Genomic DNA, 18883 nt, shown 5'->3' on the forward strand with positions numbered 1-18883 from the left:
TTCGTGACCCGGGTCTCCAGGCTCCAGATCCTGGGTCAGTTTGCTTAGTGCTCTACCATTGCCTGCTATTGCTGCTCCACCATCTTAGTCGCTCGGGCTTGTATCAGTATGTGTAACTCCTCCTTCATTAATGTCACTGTCATAAGTCATCTATCTCCTCCATCTCCACATCTCAGATACAGGTTAATTTCCCACATATGGCGTCAATATGATCCTTTCCGAAAAAGGTGAAGACAGCTAGCTGGGGATATGACTCGACAGTTGACCTTGTGAAGACTCCTCTCTGCTCTGCAAAACTAAGAACGTCAGTGTCTGGCTAGGGAAGGGGTCCTTGGTGTTGGCCCTTCGATGTTCAAGTCAGTCGTCGAAATAGTAGAAAGACAGTAAAGAACTATAGCAACAGAAGGAGCTCAAGCACAAATAACGCATACCTCCGCCAGTGCATGAACCTCATTTATATAATGCTCCAGTATTAAACGTGCACACTTCTCAAGGCACATGCACACTTCTCAAGGCACGTGCACACTTCTTAAGGCATGCGCACGCTTCTTAAGGCATGTGCAAACTTTCCCAACTGTCCTATAAAAAGATATGTCAAAAAAGTATCTTTGACACCCTTCCTTAATAAGACGTGCAAATCCCTGACATGATAGTAGAAGCTTCCATCGTACGATTTGTCTATTGATCATGCCCCCTTGTCAGCGGCACTACCTCCCAAAAGAATATGATGAGCCAGTGAGGGGTCCCACTATCTGGCCGAGCGAGGGAGCCGCTCGTCGGTAGCTCAAGGCTATTCTCCTCCATGGTCACTCAGCTTAATAAGTCGTTCCTCGCCCGGTCGGATAGACGGTCGCACTACCCATAATAAGGTCATCACAGTTGTGAGCATCGAATGTTCTCTCTATAGTCGTCTCAGGCGGGCGAGCAATCTGCTCAGATGAGCCTTTAGGTCGATCAAACCCTTCAAACCCGCTCAGCCCATTGCCACTCGCTCGACCGACTTTGGTGAGCCGACGATTTTCTGCCTTCGACCGTCTTAACTTTGACATCCACGTCGGCTGTTGTTCCCGTCTTTGACTCATACTTGGTGGGCTTCCTTTACCACCGTATAAGATTGTATTGATATAATCAGGAGAACTAAATAAATATATATGACTTATTTTTATGTCATTCTAAACTCTATAGATCTAATTTTTGTCAAAATCGATTGATGAATTTAGAAAATTTTTTAATCGTTTTAAAAAAATAGTCAAAATATATATATGATTATGATTTGATAATTTTAAAATTTAGAAAAGGTTATTTAAGTATTTAGAAAATTTACCTGTGGTAATTTGTCCAATAATTTTAAAAAATAAAATAAAATAAAATAAAATAAATAAAAGTAAAAAAGTAAAAGTATGTGATAATTGTTGCTTAGAACTAAAGCAAATATAACTGAGAAAGCTTCTGATCACATCAACACCAACCGGGCCCACTCCACGCGACTTGCTCCTTCAATTTTATGCGTCACTTCACCGCTTGAAATCAGAATCAGAGCAGAAAGAGAAACAGAGAGGGAGAGAGTGCAGTGCTACTCGCCGCCACCATGGCCGCTGCCATGAAAACCATCCGCCGCGCCTTCCTCGCCTTCTTCCGGAGCTACCCCGCTTTCGCTGGCACCGCCGCGCTCCTCTCCTTCCCTTTCTCAGCTGCGTCCCTCCTCGCCCACTCCTTGGGTCGCTCCTCCCCCGCCCTTCTCCGCCCCGTCTCATCCCGCCTTGGCCTCCTCTTTCACGCCACCGGCTTCCCTCCTTCCCACCTCTTCACCCTCCTCCACTCCAGGCTCTCCCTATCCATCTTCGCCTCCGCCGCCACTCTCCCCTTCGATCTCACTTTCCTCGTCCTCGCCCAGGCTGCCGTCGTCCGGGTCATCTACCGACGACCGACCTCGACTCCCTCCCTGTTCTCGCTCAGACGTCTCTACCCCGCCCTCGCGCTGACCCACCTCCGCAACGCCCTCTTCGTCCTCGCAGCCAACGCCGCCGTCCTGTCGATCCTCTGCCTTGCCTTCAACGCGCTGGCTACTCTCCGCCTGTCCACCGGAGCTGCCATTCTCGCCGTCTCCGCCTCCGGCGTGATCCTTTACTCCTTCTCAGTGGCAAGCGCCTCGGCGGCCTGCAACCTGGCGACGGTGATATCAGCCTCCGAGGGCGGGGCCGGGTGGCGAGCGCTGCGCGAGGCCCTGGCCGTCGTCCGTGGCCGGACGGCCACCGCCGTCGCCTTGAGCCTGCCGGCGAGTTTGGGCACGGCAGCCATCGAAGCGTTGTTCCGCTGCAGGGTCGCGGCCGCGCGGCCATGTCAGGCGCAGGTGGTCTGGGAGGCATTGGTGATCATCTACATGCGATCTCTCCTCCTCGTCCTCGACACGATCATTGCCTGCGTCTTCATCAACGAGTGTAGCAGCGGCTGCTCTTCCTTCTGGAGCAAAGACGGCGGCCCCTTCTCCTGCGCAGTAGATCGTATGGAATCGGAAGATAAGGTGCAGGTTTAATTGAGTTTGGGAAAAAAAAAACTTCCATTTTGGATTTTAGCACGTTCGAGGAGGTCACAGGAACACCAAAGGACACGCTGGCAGGCATTTTATGCGCAGGACAAGACCTTCGAACTGTTTATTGTCCCACGTACTTAATATCATGTTGCAGCATAAAAAAAATAACAAAATATATATATATATATATATATATATATATATATATATATATATATATATATATATATAATCAAGTAGTTAAAATCACAAAAATATATATATATATATATATATATATATATATATATATATATATATATATATATATATATATATATATAAAATCAAGTAGTAAAAATCACAAACAAAGAGTAATTGTTAATCCTAATGGCTTGTGCAACTCCTTGGGTTAGATTTGTTGATCGAGAGACTCAAAAGTTCTCAATTATATAAGATAGAAGAGTACAGGAGCTTTGTTCACCAACCAACTTAAATCAAGTTAAGATCAATAAGTTAAGTTAGCGTGAACAAACCAACTTAAATCAAGTTAAGATCAATAAGTTAAGTTAGCTTGAAAAGTGATTTGCTATAGGTTATGATAGATTGGTCTGTTAAATTAGGATTGAAAAGGATGAAAGAAGTATATAGTCATGCGAATGTATAATTAATAATAAATGACTAAATAAAAAGTTTTTTTTGAGAACGCTCTGTTAGGTAAATTCCGACAGAGCGTAAAGGTATTTAGCCTTATAGAAGTTCGTAGTATATTACCGGGTGAGTGAAAATCGAGCGAGCACCAATAAGTACCTGCACACCCTCGGTCAGGCACAGCCCGACCAAGCGTAAAGACATTTAGCCTAATAGAAGTTCGTAATATTACCGGCCGAGCGAAGGTCGAGCGAGCACCAATGAGTGCTTGCACGCGCTTGATCAGGCAAAGCTCGACCGAGCGTAAAGACATTTAGCCTTATAGAAGTTTACCGACCGAGCGAAGGTTGAACGAGCATCAATGAGTGCATGCACGCGATCAGTCAGGCAAAGCTCGAACAAGCGTAAAGGCATTTAGCATTATAGAAGCTCGTAATATATTACCGACCGAGCGAAGACCGAGCGATCACCAATGAGTGCTTGTATGCGCTCGGTTAGGCAAAGCCTGACCAAACGTAAAGACATTTAGCCTTATAGAAGCTCATAGTATATTACCGGCTGAGCGAAAGCCGAGCGAGCACCATGAGTGTTTGCACGTGCTCGGTCAGGCAAAGCTCGACCGAACGTAAAGACATTTAGCCTTATAGAAGCTCATAGTATATTACCGGCCGAGCGAAGACCGAGCGAGCACAAATGAGTGCTTGCACACGCTCAGTCATGCAAAGCTCAACCGAGCGTAAAAGCATTTAGTCTTATAGAAGATCGTAGTATATTACTGATCGAGTGAAGGTTAAGCAAGCACCAATGATTGCCTGTACGCGCTCGGTCAGGCAAAGCCCGACCAAGCGTAAAGACATTTAGCCCTATAGAAGCTCGTGTATATTATCGGCCGAGCGAAGGCTGAGTGAGCACCAATGAGTGCTTGCACGCGCTCGGTCAGGCAAAGCCCGACCAAACATAAAGACATTTAGCCTTATAGAAGCTCATAGTATATCACCGGCCGAGCGAAGGCTGAGAGAGCACCAATGAGTGCTTGCATGCTCTCAGTCAGACAAAGCTCGATTGAACGAAAAGACATTTAGCCTTATAGAAGCTCATAGTATATTACTGGCCGAGTGAAGGATGAGTGGGCATCAATGAGTGCCTACGCGCGCTCAGTCAAGCAAAGCCCGATTGAGCATAAAGACATTTAGCCTTATGGAAACTCTTTGTATATTATCAGCCGAGTGAAGGATGAGTGGGCACCAATGAGTGCCTACGCACGCTCGGTCAGGCAAAGCCCGACCGAGCATAAAAGCATTTAGCCTTATGGAAACTCTTAGTATATTACCGGCCGAGTGAAAGCCAAATAGGTACCAATGAGTGCCTGCACGCGCTTAGTCAGGTAAAGCTCGACCAAGCGTAAAGGTATTTAGTCTTATATATAATTTTTAATATATTACCGACCGATCAAAGGCCGAGTGAGCATCCATGTGCTCGTATACGTTCGACCGAGCAAAGCCCGACCGAGCTTAGAGATGCTTAGCCGTATACAGCTTTCAGTATATTATCGTCCAAGTGAGGGCCAAGTGAGCACCAATGTGCTTATATACGCCCGCCCGAGGGAAGGTCGGGCGAGCGTTAAGGTGCTTACATGTGCTCGACCGGGCAAAGCCTGACCGAGCGTAAAGTCACTCAGCCTTATAATGTATTCTTGGATGGAACATGCTCAACAGAAAGTATTCCTAATATATATATGACCGGCTTGAACGACTAGCCGAAACATGGTCAACAGAAGGTATTCTTAATATATATACGGCCGACTTGAACAATCGGTCGAGACATGTTCAACAGAAGGTATTCTTAACAACATATGTGGCCAGTACAAATGACCGACCAAAATACACTTAACAGATGGTATTCTTATTATATATGCGACCGGGTTAAAGGATCGATAGGAAATATGGCAACTTAGCAAATTTGACGAGAAATATCTTCTAGAAGCTTCGTCAATTATAATGACGTGTTCCTATGCATACCTCATCACAAATATAAGTTACAAATGACAAAAGAGGTACATCTGAGATACAAATATAAGTCACTATAGGACATGACTCCTCCACGAAACCTACAGGAAGCACAAAGATTGACAGGGAGGATTACCACCCTGTCTCGCTTCATCTCTCGGTCGGTTGATTGGAGTCTCCTTTTCTTCAAAATACTCCGACGAGCAACCAAATTTCAATGGGATGAGGACTACAGCAAGGTGTTTGAGGAGATGAAAGAATATTTGTCTACTCTCCCTGTACTAGCTAAACCAGTAGTAGGAGAGACCTTGTGCATGTACTTATCAGCTAACGAACATGCTGTTGGTTCTGTATTAGTGAGGTAGGAAGAAAAAGAACAGTTACCTGTGTATTTTTTGAGCCATTTATTAAAAGGAGTAGAGTGCCAATATACGACACTCGAGAAATTAGCTTATGGATTGGTTTTAGTAGTTCAGAAATTATGTCCTTATTTTCTATCATATCCAATTATAGTATTAACTAATAGCACTTTGGGTCGAGTACTCATTAACCCAGAAGAGTCTGGGAGGTTGATCAAGTGGGCGATCGAGCTTAGTGAATATGATATACAGTATCAGCCTTGGACGACCATCAAGGCTCAAGCTTTGGCGGATTTCATAATAGAAACACCAAGTCCAGAAACAGAGGAAACCTGGATCATCTATGTGGATGTGTCTTCTATTCGACAAGGTGGTGGAATAGGGATTCTTCTTATATCTCCTAGAGAAGATTGAATACAGCTATCTGTTAGACTAAATTATAGAGCCACCAATAATGAGGCCGAATATGAAGCATTGATAGCAAGCTTGTAAGCTGCTAAACATGTGGGAGCTGCTCGTGTGGTAATTCATTCTGATTCTCAATTGGCAGCACAACAATTAACATGTAATTTTGGAATTAGCAATGAACAACTCAAGCTATATGCAGAGGCATTTTGACAAATTAAAAGTTGAATTTCTTGAAGTAAGTATAAAGAAAATCCCCCGAGTAGACAATCAAGCCGCAGATGAATTAGCTAAATTAGCTTCTGCCATTATACCTTGGAATTTGGATAGACTAGTGGAGCAAACATTATTAGTATCTTGTGTTGAGAAACAGACCAATCTAGAAATTCAGAGTGATTAGAGAACATCTATCATTCTATTTTTACGGCAAGGAATTCTACCCATTGATGCAGAACAAGCTAAGGTATTCAAGAAAATGGCAGGCCAGTATACTATGATTGGGGATCATCTATAAAAAAGGGTCTTCTCTAGTCCATTACTTAAATGTGTTGGATCAGATGATATATAGTATATCTTACAAGAGATGCATCAAGGTTCTTGTGATAGTCATATGGGAGATTGATCTCTTGCTAGAAAGATATTATTAGATGGATATTTTTATCCTATTTTACAAGCAGATGCTGCTCAACTTATGAGAACATGTTTATCTTGTCAGAAACATTAAATATTCCTCATCATTCCACTGAACTATTGAAGACTTCTATAGTATCATGTCCTTTTGATCAATGGGGCATGGATATAGTTGGGCCTTTCCCTCTTATACTTACTTAAAGGAGATTCTTATTAGTAGTTGTTGATTGTTTTTTTAAATGGGTAGAGGCAGAGTCATTGGCTAGAATTACTGAACATGTAGTTATCAAATTTCTATGGCAACATATTATTTGTAGATTTGATATTCCATATAAAATAGTTTCTGATAATGGAAGACAATTTCAGGGCAGGAAAATTAAAAAAATGGTGTTCTAATTATGACATCACACAAGATTTTATCTCTGTGGCATATCCACAGAGTAATGGACAAGTCGAAGTAACCAATAAGGAAATTATCAGAGGACTCAAACCAAAATTAGATCATGTTGGTGGTAGCTGGGTAGATGAATTACCTAGTGTATTATGGGCATATCGTACCACATCTCGAGAAGGCACAGGAATTACTCCTTTTTACCTAGTTTATGGTGTTAGCTAGAGCCCTAGAGCCAATCATTTGATGATTGTATTATGGACTTATTGTATCATATTCTTATATAAATAAAAGCATTTGATTTTTGGTTATTATACTTACTTATATTGGTGCCAAATAAACTAAGTATAATAACGTCCTTGAGTAGACGGTTATCACCTATATCAATCGGTTAGTTGAACCGATGGTGAGATGATATAGGGATCACTACTTTTAATCATTCCTAGTCGAGTATTAACATTCAGGGACAATGTTAATGCAATAAGACTAGCATGTAGGTCAACTCGATGACTTGATCTCACAAGTCATGGATATAGAGATATCAAGTTGACACATGGGTATGCATTGAAGAATGTATACTGAATGACCCGCCATGAGAAAGTATCATGGATCGTTATATGAGTGTCATATACTTTCTCATGTGACTATTAGTATGACTATTGGTCCTTAGACCTGAAGTCACCATGGTTCCCTACATAAGGAGTTATGTACTTTGGTTTCGTCAAACGTCACCCGTAACTGGGTGGACTATAAAGGCGATTACTGGGTATGTAACAAATTATGCGGAGGGATGTGAGTGATGTAGATGGGATCTATCCCTCCTATATGACGGGAGAGACATCAGTATTCTTGATAGAGTGAGACCACGAAGTGCATGGCCATGCCCAAATGAGTCAATATGAGATATTGAGCTCATTTGATTGAGTGAGTCTATTTGGAGTTCAAGATTTAGATTGATTAGAGGATGACACGGTCTATGCCTCACATTGATCAATCTAGATGTCTAGGATAGAAGGACACTTGTCATATATTGTGAGGAGTCACAATTAGTAGTCACAAGGTGATGTTAGATCTCAACATTCTTGTAACTTGGGTAGTAATGATGTATTGCTAGATACCGCTCATTACTTATGTTTCTAAATGAGTTTAGGGGCATTGCCAACGTTACAAGAACCTATTGGGTCACACACAAAGAACAAGTGGATGGAGATTAGGTTCATATGATGAACCAAGAGGATTAGATTCATTTGATGAATCAAATTGGATTAAGAGTAATCCTAATTGGGATAATTGAGTTGGACTCAAGTTGATTCATGTGTTCAATGAGTCTAATTTAGATTATGACTCATTGAATCAATTTAATTAAATGAATTAGATTCACTATATTAAATTGGCTTGAATTAAATGGTTGGATTAGATCAACCATGAGAGAGATTAAGTCAAGTTTGACTTGATTTGAGAGGAAGATGAAGAGTCAAGTTTGACTTGACTTTATGCCACCTCATTGGTGAGTTGGCATTAAGTGGACAAATGATGATGCTCCACATCATCATGGTTACTTAAGTGAAGTGCCACCTCATGGGAGTTACCAAGAGTTGTGACTCTTGGTATCCCATGGAGGTTACAAACCACTTAATTAGATGAAAAAAAAGTTTCATTTTTGCAAGTGTAACTCTCATTCAAGTGATCTTCCTCCTCCTAAGCTCTCTTCTTGCTCCTTCTCTTCTCTTTGTCGTGGGTTTCAAGCAAGGGAGAAGAAAGGAGAGTGAATCTAATCCAAGAAGAAAGGTTAGTGAAAGTCACATAGAGATTTTAGAGGAGTGTGTTCTCTTCTTTTCCTTTCTTCTTCTTCCAATCCTACCCGAGAGCCCTAGAGAGTGCTAGCACACTTGTGGTGCTCTCTTCTCCATCCTTGAGTGTTAGAAAACACTTCTTGTTCGTGTGGATATCACTAGAGAGTTGTCTACGTTGACAACTTCGAGATCCGGCGTACCGTTGGACGAGCGGGATTTGCGAGGGCACGCTTCAAAGGTATAAAATGTTTTTCCTTTTAGATCTGCTGTAGATCATAATTTGAAACTCGTACTCGTATTTTCGAAAGTTTTTCTTTGCACGGATCCAATGGCTAGGGGGTTTCGGGGTTTCCGCGACGCGAAAAAGCGGTTTTCGCGGCCCGAAAATCCCAATAGTGGTATCAGAGCCACGTGCGAAGCTTGTACGAGTTTAGTTTTTGTTTTTATGAAAAAAATTCAGTTCTGTGATATTCTGTAATTTTATAGTTTTTAGAGTTTTTATGGGTATTTTTCTTGTAGAAGCGAAGCACAAGTGTTTCGGCACTTGTAGGCTTCGACTATCGAGAAGAATTTTTCAAAACGGCAAAGTTTCGCCCCAAAAATTTTTGGGACAGCGGGCTAAGGTGCTCTTGGATCGCTTAGGAGCAACTCGCGATGGTTAGATCGCGGGTAGGGGTACTGCCCCTAACCCCGCAAGGGGATTTGCTCCGCGATTGCGCCCGAAATAGTTAATCGGGACTGCCGAGAAAAATTTACTCATAAAATCTGTAAAATTATAAAAAAAATTACAGAAAATTATAGAAATATATAATTTTGAATTATATATTAATTTTGTGATAGTCATGGCCCAAACGACTCAAATTGGATTTGGAAATGTGTTGTAATTCATAATACGGCCTTCGTGCCGTTATGTGATGTGCGTGCTATATTTATTTTAATTTTATTTTATTTTCACGGCCTGCGCGTCGTGCCTTTCTCTTATATTCTGGTTGTAAATTATATTTAGACTCGAATGTAACTCGAGTTTCAAAATTGTAATGTAATTTTGAAGCGGTGGAAGGTCCACACGACACGGAGTTACGAGGAGGGCGCGAGCAACACAAGGTGGTCAAAGGAAGAAGCTTGAGAAGCTGTTGACCTTAGGTTGACCATTTGATCTTCTCATTGGCTTGAGAAGATCGTAGTAGGGCCATGACACAATCACAAAATAATTTAATTAATTGCTTATATGTATGTGATGCATGTTTAATTAAGTAGTTAATTAGTGCCTAGCGATTAGATTAGATCTAAATCATGCACATGATGCACCCCACGATTAGATTAGATCTAAATCAAGTATTTGATACGCATCATCATTTAGATTAGATCTAAATCACGTCAACTCGTAATGCCTACCATGCCGTGATACCTACCACTACCTCGATCGCATGTTGTTGTTGAATCTGCCAAAGCAGAGCAACACATACTATCTTGGTAGGGTACGGAGGGACAATCTTGGTCCCGCCTATCAACGCATGGGTGAGTATAACTCAATTAGATTGAGTAACTAGTTAACTCAATTGGAACGAGTTTAACTATAGGCATTATCCAATGGTTGGTAGATAGGTCAAAATCACGTTTATATTAACTCTTGGGCGTATTAGCCAAAGCTAACTCGAGTTTTAATATAAATGCGGATTTTGATCCTATAAACAAGAGTTGCATAGAGATGTAATTGGTAATCGTTACCTACCGATCATACTAAGTCTTGGGCGTATTAGCCAAAGCTAACTCAAGGGTTAGTATGATGTGGATCTTGTCCCACATGAATTATAGAATTAAGTGGGAGCATCATTTAGTTAAAGGCCTAATTAAATGATTAAGAATATGATACTTATTTCTGCATTTATTTCTGTTGTAGAATTGCCATGACGTCGAACACGAACATCTTTTCTCTGCGTTCTGTCCTTAAGAAGGACAAGCTCAACGGAGCAAATTTCCTGGACTGGTACAGGAATCTGAGAATAGTTCTCACTCAGGAACGTAAAGCCCATTCCGGAGGCTCCTCCTGCCACTGCCACGCGAGCAGACCGTGATGCTTACAAGAAGCATCAAGATGACGCATTAGATGTGTCCTATCTTATGCTCGCGACCATGAACTCTGAGCTTCAGAAGCAACATGAGTTGATGGGCGCTTACGATATGGTTGAACATCTTTGTCACCTATATCAAGGACAAGCAAGGCACTGGAAGAGGAACTCCAAAGAATACCTGGAAGATCTTAAGAAGAAGAGAAATAAGATTTCTACTTCAGGTATACATGTTATAGAAGTCAACCTCTCTATTTCTTCATCATGGGTATTAGATACCGGATGTGCTTCGCACATTTGTATTAATGTACAAGCGCTAAGGAATAGCAGGGCATTGACGAAGGGTGAGATAGACCTACGAGTAGGCAATGGAGCACGGGTTGCTGCTATTGCTGTAGGAACTTACCATCTATCTCTTCCCTCTGGGCTTGTACTAGAATTAGATGATTGTTGTTATGTGCCTACCTTGACTAAGAACATAATTTCAGTTTCTTGTTTGGACAAGAAAGGATTTTCGTTTATAATAAAGAACAAATGTTGTTCCGTCTATTTAAACGATATGTTCTATTGTAGTGCACCTCTGATAAACGGACTCTATATTCTAGATCTTGAGAGCCCTATCTATAACATAAATACCAAGAGGATCAAATCAAAAGACATGAACCAAACCTACCTCTGGCACTGTCGCTTAGGTCATATAAATGACAAGCGCTTATCCCAGCTCCATAAGGATGGTTTGCTGGACTCATTTGATTTTGAATTATATGAGATATGCGAGTCATGCCTATGACGCAAGATGACCAAGACTCCCTTCAGTGGGCACAGCGAAAGAGCGACTGATTTGTTAGGACTCATACATAGTGATGTATGTGGCCCTTTCAATGTTGCTGCTAGAGGCGGTTATAGGTACTTCATCACATTTACTGATGACTTCAGTAGATATGGTTATGTGTACTTGATGACACATAAGTCAGAATCCTTTGAAAAGTTCAAAGAATTCAAGAATGAAGTACAGAACCAGCTTGGCAAGAGTATTAAGATACTTCGATCCGATCGAGGTGGAGAATACCTTAGCCATGAGTTCCGTGACTATCTAGATGAGTGTGGGATTCCATCCCAACTCACTCCTCCTGGAAACCACAGTGGAATGGTGTATCCGAAAGGAGGAATCGTACCCTATTAGATATAGTACGATCTATGATGAGTCACACAGATCTTCCAACATACCTTTGGGGCTATGCTCTAGACACGACAGCTTTTATACTCAACTGAGTTCCATCCAAGGCCGTGATAAAGACACCATATAGGATATGGACTGGGAGAGATGCCCAGGTGTCTTTCATGAGAATTTGGGGTTGTGAGGCTTACGTTCGACGTCAAATCTCAGACAAGTTAGGACCCAAATCCGATAAGTGCTACTTTATTGGATATCCCAAGGAAACTAAGGGATATTACTTCTACATTCCCAGTCAGCACAAGGTAGTTGTGGCAAAGACTAGGGTCTTTCTAGAAAGGGACTTTGTTTCTAGAAAGACTAGTGGGAGCACGTTTGATCTTGAAGAAGTTCAAGATGCGAATAATAGCACTGAAGCCTCGATGGAAGTTGAACTAGAACCACAAAGTGTTGTGGCTGATGTTGTTCCACAAAGAGTTGAGGAACAACAACCAGTTCAAGTAGACATACCTCTTCGCAGGTCTGATAGGGTACGTCGTCAACCTGAGAGATACTCATTTCTCTTGTCTGACCATGATGACGTTGTGCTTATAGATGATGAGCCTACCACCTATCAGGAAACTGTGATGAGACCAGATTCCGAGAAATGGCTAGAGGCCATGAGATCCGAGATGGAATCCATGTACACCAACCAAGTATGGACTTTGGTTGATCCACCTGAAGGGGTAAAACCCATTGGGTGTAAGTGGTCTTTAAGAGAAAGACTGACATGGATGGACTTATCTATAAGGGTCGCTTGGTAGCTAAAGGTTTCAAGCAGATTCATGGTATTGACTATGATGAAACCTTTTCTCCAGTAGCGATGTTTAAGTCCATTCGGATCATGCTTGCTATTACCATGACTATGAGATATGGCGGATGGATGTCAAAAACAGCGTTTCGAATTGAAACCTACTCGAGGATGTGTACATGACACAACCCGAGGGTTTTGTAGATCCAAAGTATACTAGCAGAATCTGCATAGGTCCATTTATGGACTAAAGCAAGCTTCTCGGAGCTGGAATCTTCGATTCGATGATGCAATCAAACAGTTTTGTTTCATCAAGAACGAAGATGAACCTTGTGTCTACAAGAAGGTTGTAGGGGATATAGTTGTCTTCCTCATATTGTATGTGAATGACATACTACTCATTGGGAAGGACATCCCTATGCTTCAGTCTGTCAAGACATGGCTAGGGAGTTGCTTCTCAATGAAGGACTTAGGTGAGGCATCCCGCATTCTAGGGATACAGATCTATAGAGATAGATCTAAGAGATTGCTTGGCCTAAGTCAGAGTACATACATTGACAAGGTACTCCTTCGGTTTGCCATGCAGAACTCCAAGAAGGGATTTCTGCCGATGTCACTTGGCATGAGTCTTTCGAAGACTCAAGGTCCCTCTTCTAGAGAGGAGAGAGACCGCGTGGATCAGATCCCTTATGCCTCAGGCATAGGATCGATCATGTACGTCATGCTATGTACTCGGAGCATGACGAGCAGATACCAGCCAGATCCAGGTGAAAGTCACTGGATAGCGGTCAAGAATATTCTTAAGTACTTAAGAAGGACTAAAGAATATTTTTTGATATATGGAGGCAATGATGAGCTAGCTGTAAAGGGTTATAGTGATGCTAGCTTCCAGACCGACCAGGATGACTATAGATCGCAGTCAGGGTTCGTGTTTTGCATTAATGGTGGTGCTGTGAGCTGGAAGAGTTCGAAGCAGGACACGACAGAGGCCGAGTATATTTCTGCATCAGAGGCAGCAAAGGAGGCAGTTTGGATTCGCAAATTCATCACTGAACTTGGGGTGGTTCCTAGCATTGCTGACCCTATTGAGCTCTATTATGACAACAATGGAGCTATAGCACAGGCGAACGAACCTCGCTCACACCAGCGGACCAAACACATACTACGACGCTTCTATTTCATTCAAGAGATCATTGAGAGAGGAGATGTGAAGATTTGTAGAGTACCTACAGAGGCTAACATCGCAGATCCCTTAACCAAGGCTTTGGCACAGAGGAAGCATGATGGTCACACTAGGTCATTGGGGCTTAGAGCCTACACCGATTGGCACTAGTGCTAGTGGGAGATTGTTAGCTAGAGCCCTAGAGCCAATCATTTGATGATTGTATTATGGACTTATTGTATCATATTCGTATATAAATAAAGGCATTTGGTTTTTGGTTATTATACTTACTTATATTGGTGCCAAATAAACTAAGTATAATAACGTCCTTGAGTAGACGGTTATCACCTATATCAATCGGTTAGTTGAACCGATAGTGAGATGATATAGGGATCACTACTCTTAATCATTCCTAGTCGAGTATTAACATTCAGGGACAATGTTAATGCAATAAGACTAGCATGTAGGTCAACTCGATGACTTGATCTCACAAGTCATGGATATAGAGATATCAAGTTGACACATGGGTATGCATTGGAGAATGTATACTGAATGACCCGCCATGAGAAAGTATCATGGATCGTTATATGAGTGTCATATACTTTCTCATGTGACTATTAGTATGACTATTGGTCCTTAGACCTGAAGTCACCATGGTTCCCTACATAAGGAGTTATGTACTTTGGTTTCGTCAAACGTCACCCGTAACTGGGTGGACTATAAAGGCGATTACTGGGTATGTAACAAATTATGCTGAGGGATGTGAGTGATGTAGATGGGATCTATCCCTCCTATATGACGGGAGAGACATCAGTATTCTTGATAGAATGAGACCACGAAGTGCATGGCCATGCCCAAATGAGTCAATATGAGATATTGAGCTCATTTGATTGAGTGAGTCTACTTGGAGTTCAAGATTTAGATTGATTAGAGGATGACACGGTTTATGCCTCACATTGATCAATCTAGATGTTTAGGATAGAAGGACACTTGTCATATATTGTGAGGAGTCACAATTAGTAGTCACAAGGTGATGTTAGATTTCAACATTCTTGTAACTTGGGTAGTAATAATGTATTGCTAGATACCGCTCATTACTTATGTTTCTAAATGAGTTTAGGGGCATTGCCAACGTTACAAGAACCTATTGGGTCACACACAAAGAATAAGTGGATGGAGATTAGGTTCATATGATGAACCAAGAGGATTAGATTCATTTGATGAATCAAATTGGATTAAGAGTAATCCTAATTGGGATAATTGAGTTGGACTCAAGTTGATTCATGTGTTCAATGAGTCTAATTTAGATTATGACTCATTGAATCAATTTAATTAAATGAATTAGATTCATTATATTAAATTAGCTTGAATTAAATGGTTGGATTAGATCAACCATGAGAGAGATTAAGTCAAGTTTGACTTGACTTGAGAGGAAGATGAAGAGTCAAGTTTGACTTGACTTTATGCCACCTCATTGGTGAGTTGGCATTAAGTGGACCAATGATGATGCTCCACATCATCATGGTTACTTAAGTGAAGTGCCACCTCATGGGAGTTACCAAGAGTTGTGACTCTTGGTATCCCATGGAGGTTACAAACCACTTAATTAGATGAAAAAAAAGTTTCATTTTTGCAAGTGTAACTCTCATTCAAGTGATCTTCCTCCTCCTAAGCTCTCTTCTTGCTCCTTCTCTTCTCTTTGTCATGGGTTTCAAGCAAGGGAGAAGAAAGGAGAGTGAATCTAATCCAAGAAGAAAGGTTAGTGAAAGTCACATAGAGATTTTAGAGGAGTGTGTTCTCTTCTTTTCCTTTCTTCTTCTTCCAATCCTACCCGAGAGCCCTAGAGAGTGCTAGCACACTTATGGTGCTCTCTTCTCCATCCTTGAGTGTTAGAGAACACTTCTTGTTCGTGTGGATATCACTAGAGAATTGTCTACGTTGACAACTTCGAGATCCGGCGTACCGTTGGACGAGCGGGATTTGCGAGGGCACGCTTCAAAGGTATAAAATATTTTTCCTTTGTAGATCTACTGTAGATCATAATTTGAAACTCGTACTCGTATTTTCGAAAGTTTTTCTTCGCACGGATCCAATGGCTAGGGGGTTTCGGGGTTTCCGCGACGCGAAAAAGCGGTTTTCGCGGCTCGAAAATCCCAACATATGGAGGTGAAGTAGCGCTTCCGATTGAAGTTGGAGTGGAATCTGATCAAAAAAGGTTTCACGACGACAGCAATGCAGATCGGCGCCTCATGGAACTTGACTTAATAGAGGAAACACGGGACAAAGCGGCAACTCGGCTCATTTCCTATTATCAAATAATGAGACAAAATTTTAACAAAAGAGTTATTCCAAGGATTTTTTAAAGTAGATGATCTTGTATGAAAGCGCATCAAGCCTGTTGGAGATGTTAACAAGCTAGAACCCCAATGGGGTGGACCTTATAAAATCATATAGAAACTTTTATCAGGCTCCTATTACCTCCAAGATGTAGAGGGGAGAAAACTTGAACGACCTTGGAGTGCTAATCATTTACAACCATATAGAACTTAGTAAACATGCCTGTAAGTTATTTATATATTTTGTGTTGGACCGCTGGGGCCGGCTAGAAGGGGGTTGAATAGTCTGAAAAAAATAACAAGAAACCCTTCTCAACTTTTCTTAAACTAACACTTGCAAAATATAAATGCAATAAATTAAAACAGAAAAGAAGAGGCACACAGGGATTTACTTAGTTACAATCGGGGAAGTTGTTAATCCAAGGAAGTTGTCGCACTAGTATCTCCTTCAGGCGGAGAAGCATCTTACAACGATGAAAGTGCAAAAAGAAAGAACCTAAACTCTAAAAGAAGCACACAAGTGTTGGAATTACAATTCTTGAGTTGTTGTGAAGCTTTTGGACCAAGGCTGTATTTATAGCCTTGGTCGGGGTGCCCCAAAGTGTTCCGGCCGCTCTAGGGGGATAAAACTTTATCCCCAACGCACAGATCTCGGTTTGACCGAGATCTGGATAAACTTTCGGTCCAAGCGCTCCGGACAGTTCCGGGCGCCCCGGACAGTTCCGGGCACCCCCGGTTGGGAAAGTCAACCCCATTGACTTTTTCAGCCTGATTCTTCAGCTCCGGCTCCATTCGCCTCAGTCCGAGTCTTCCGCTCGCTTGGGTGATTTCTTCCATCCGGAATAAGGCTCACCCGAACCCAACTTCCGGTCTTCTCGAGCAGGCTTCTGCTCTAGCTTCTCGTCCCTCAGAATCGTCGCGTGCTTCCTTCTCGCCCGCCAGCGTACTCATCCGCAGTCTTCATCCTTCGGTCGCACCCCGTGCCGACCTTCTCGCTAACTGCGTCTCTTGCTCCCCGAGCAGTCTTCCGCTCCGGCTTCTCGTCTCTCGGACGCACCGCGTGTCGTCCTTCACACTAGCTGCATCTTCTGCTCGACTCCCTGTGCTCCTAAGCTCCTGCACACTTAGACACAAGGTTAAAAACCGACATGACCTAACTTAACTTATTGATCACATCAAAACAACCTTGGGGTTCCAACAAACTTCCCCTTTTTGATGTGAGTAACCCAAGTTAAACTAGGATAAATAGACATAAAAAAATAAACTAACTAATTTTGCAATAAAGTGCAAAAAGATAGAAAATTTAAATTTTGGTCCACCTCCCCCTAGACTTATACTTTTCCTTCTCCCCCTTTGATCACATAAAAAAAATGGGGTTCAAAGAAAAACTCTAAGGGGAAAAAATTTGTAACTTTGAAAAAAATTTTGCAATAATTTTCAACGAAAAAATGTTCTAAGTTAAAAGATTTCTAAGTAAAACTTTAAGTAAGAAAATTTTAAAAAAATTTGACTTAGAAAATTTTGAAAAAAAAATTTCTAAGTAAAAATTTAAGCAAAAATTTCTAATTTCAGAAGAACTTTTTAACTTATTTTTTCTAAGTAAAAGTTTTACGAAAAAAAATTCTAAGAAAAAAATGTTTAAAAGACTTTTTAAAGCATTATTGAATTTCAACCTTAATATTTTATCAGAAAGTTAATTAAACATTTTATTTCAATATTTTGGCTTCCAGGTCATGACGAGGTACTAGGACTTCTTGGTTATTAGAGCAACAACCACTTCTTAAGACAAAGCCTCAAAAAGAAACTCATTGTTTAATTTTCTTGCTGAAAGCGCTAAATTCGATTAAAATTTAGATTAAGCATGACTTAGGAACTCAATATAGGTTCCAGCCAACTGGATTAACTAAGAATTTCTTAAGGACATATTTCTTTGAAATGTTTCTAATTTGTCCCTTAGGATATCTAAAATACCAATTTAAATTGTTAAATTTTCTAACATTGGTATTAGATGAGCATGCATGATTTTTCAAATTATTTACTTGTATTTTTTAAATTATCATTTTCTACTTTTAATTTTTCATTTTCTAATTTAATTCTGTCGAATTCTTCTATTGGGAAAAATTTAGCTAATATTATTTTTAAATTCTTAATTTCTTTTTCTAATTTACAACAATCCTTTATTAATAATTTAACGAACTTAAACAATTTGTCGGGAGGAAGAGATCGTACCTGACTTACCTTGTCGATCTCGTTGTCTGTGTCTCCCCTTGAACTGTTGCTTTCTTCCAACGTAGCTCCCCCTCCATCGATGCTCTCGATGCTCATTTTGGAAGAGCTTGAATCGCAGTCGTCGTCTTGATGACTCGCCATTAATGTAAGTCCGGAGAAAGCTTCGACTTCCGATTCGGACGACGTGTCGTCGCACGTCGCTTTTAATTCCTTGCACTTTTAGACAGGCTTCTTGCTTTTATCCTTGTCCTTGTTCTTTAGCTTGGGGTTGTTGTCCTTGGCTTGCCCTTCTTTGTCGCAGTGGTAGCAACGGATGGTCCTTTTCTTTTTACCCTACGGATGGTTAGTTTGTCTAGACTTACAAAGATTCTTGAATTGT

General features: G+C 41.3%; 1 protein-coding gene across 1 annotated transcript; it reads left to right on the forward strand.

Moving 5' to 3' along the window:
• The first annotated feature begins 1588 nt into the window (after positions 1-1588).
• On the forward strand, positions 1589-2533 carry LOC122048256. Its single transcript, XM_042609851.1, has one exon. It carries the CDS (start codon positions 1589-1591, stop codon positions 2531-2533), a length of 945 nt encoding a protein of 314 aa, XP_042465785.1.
• The last annotated feature ends 16350 nt before the right edge of the window (positions 2534-18883 follow it).

This window comes from Zingiber officinale, chromosome 2B, assembly GCF_018446385.1.
Source record: "Zingiber officinale cultivar Zhangliang chromosome 2B, Zo_v1.1, whole genome shotgun sequence".
NCBI classification, from domain to species: Eukaryota; Viridiplantae; Streptophyta; class Magnoliopsida; order Zingiberales; family Zingiberaceae; genus Zingiber; species Zingiber officinale.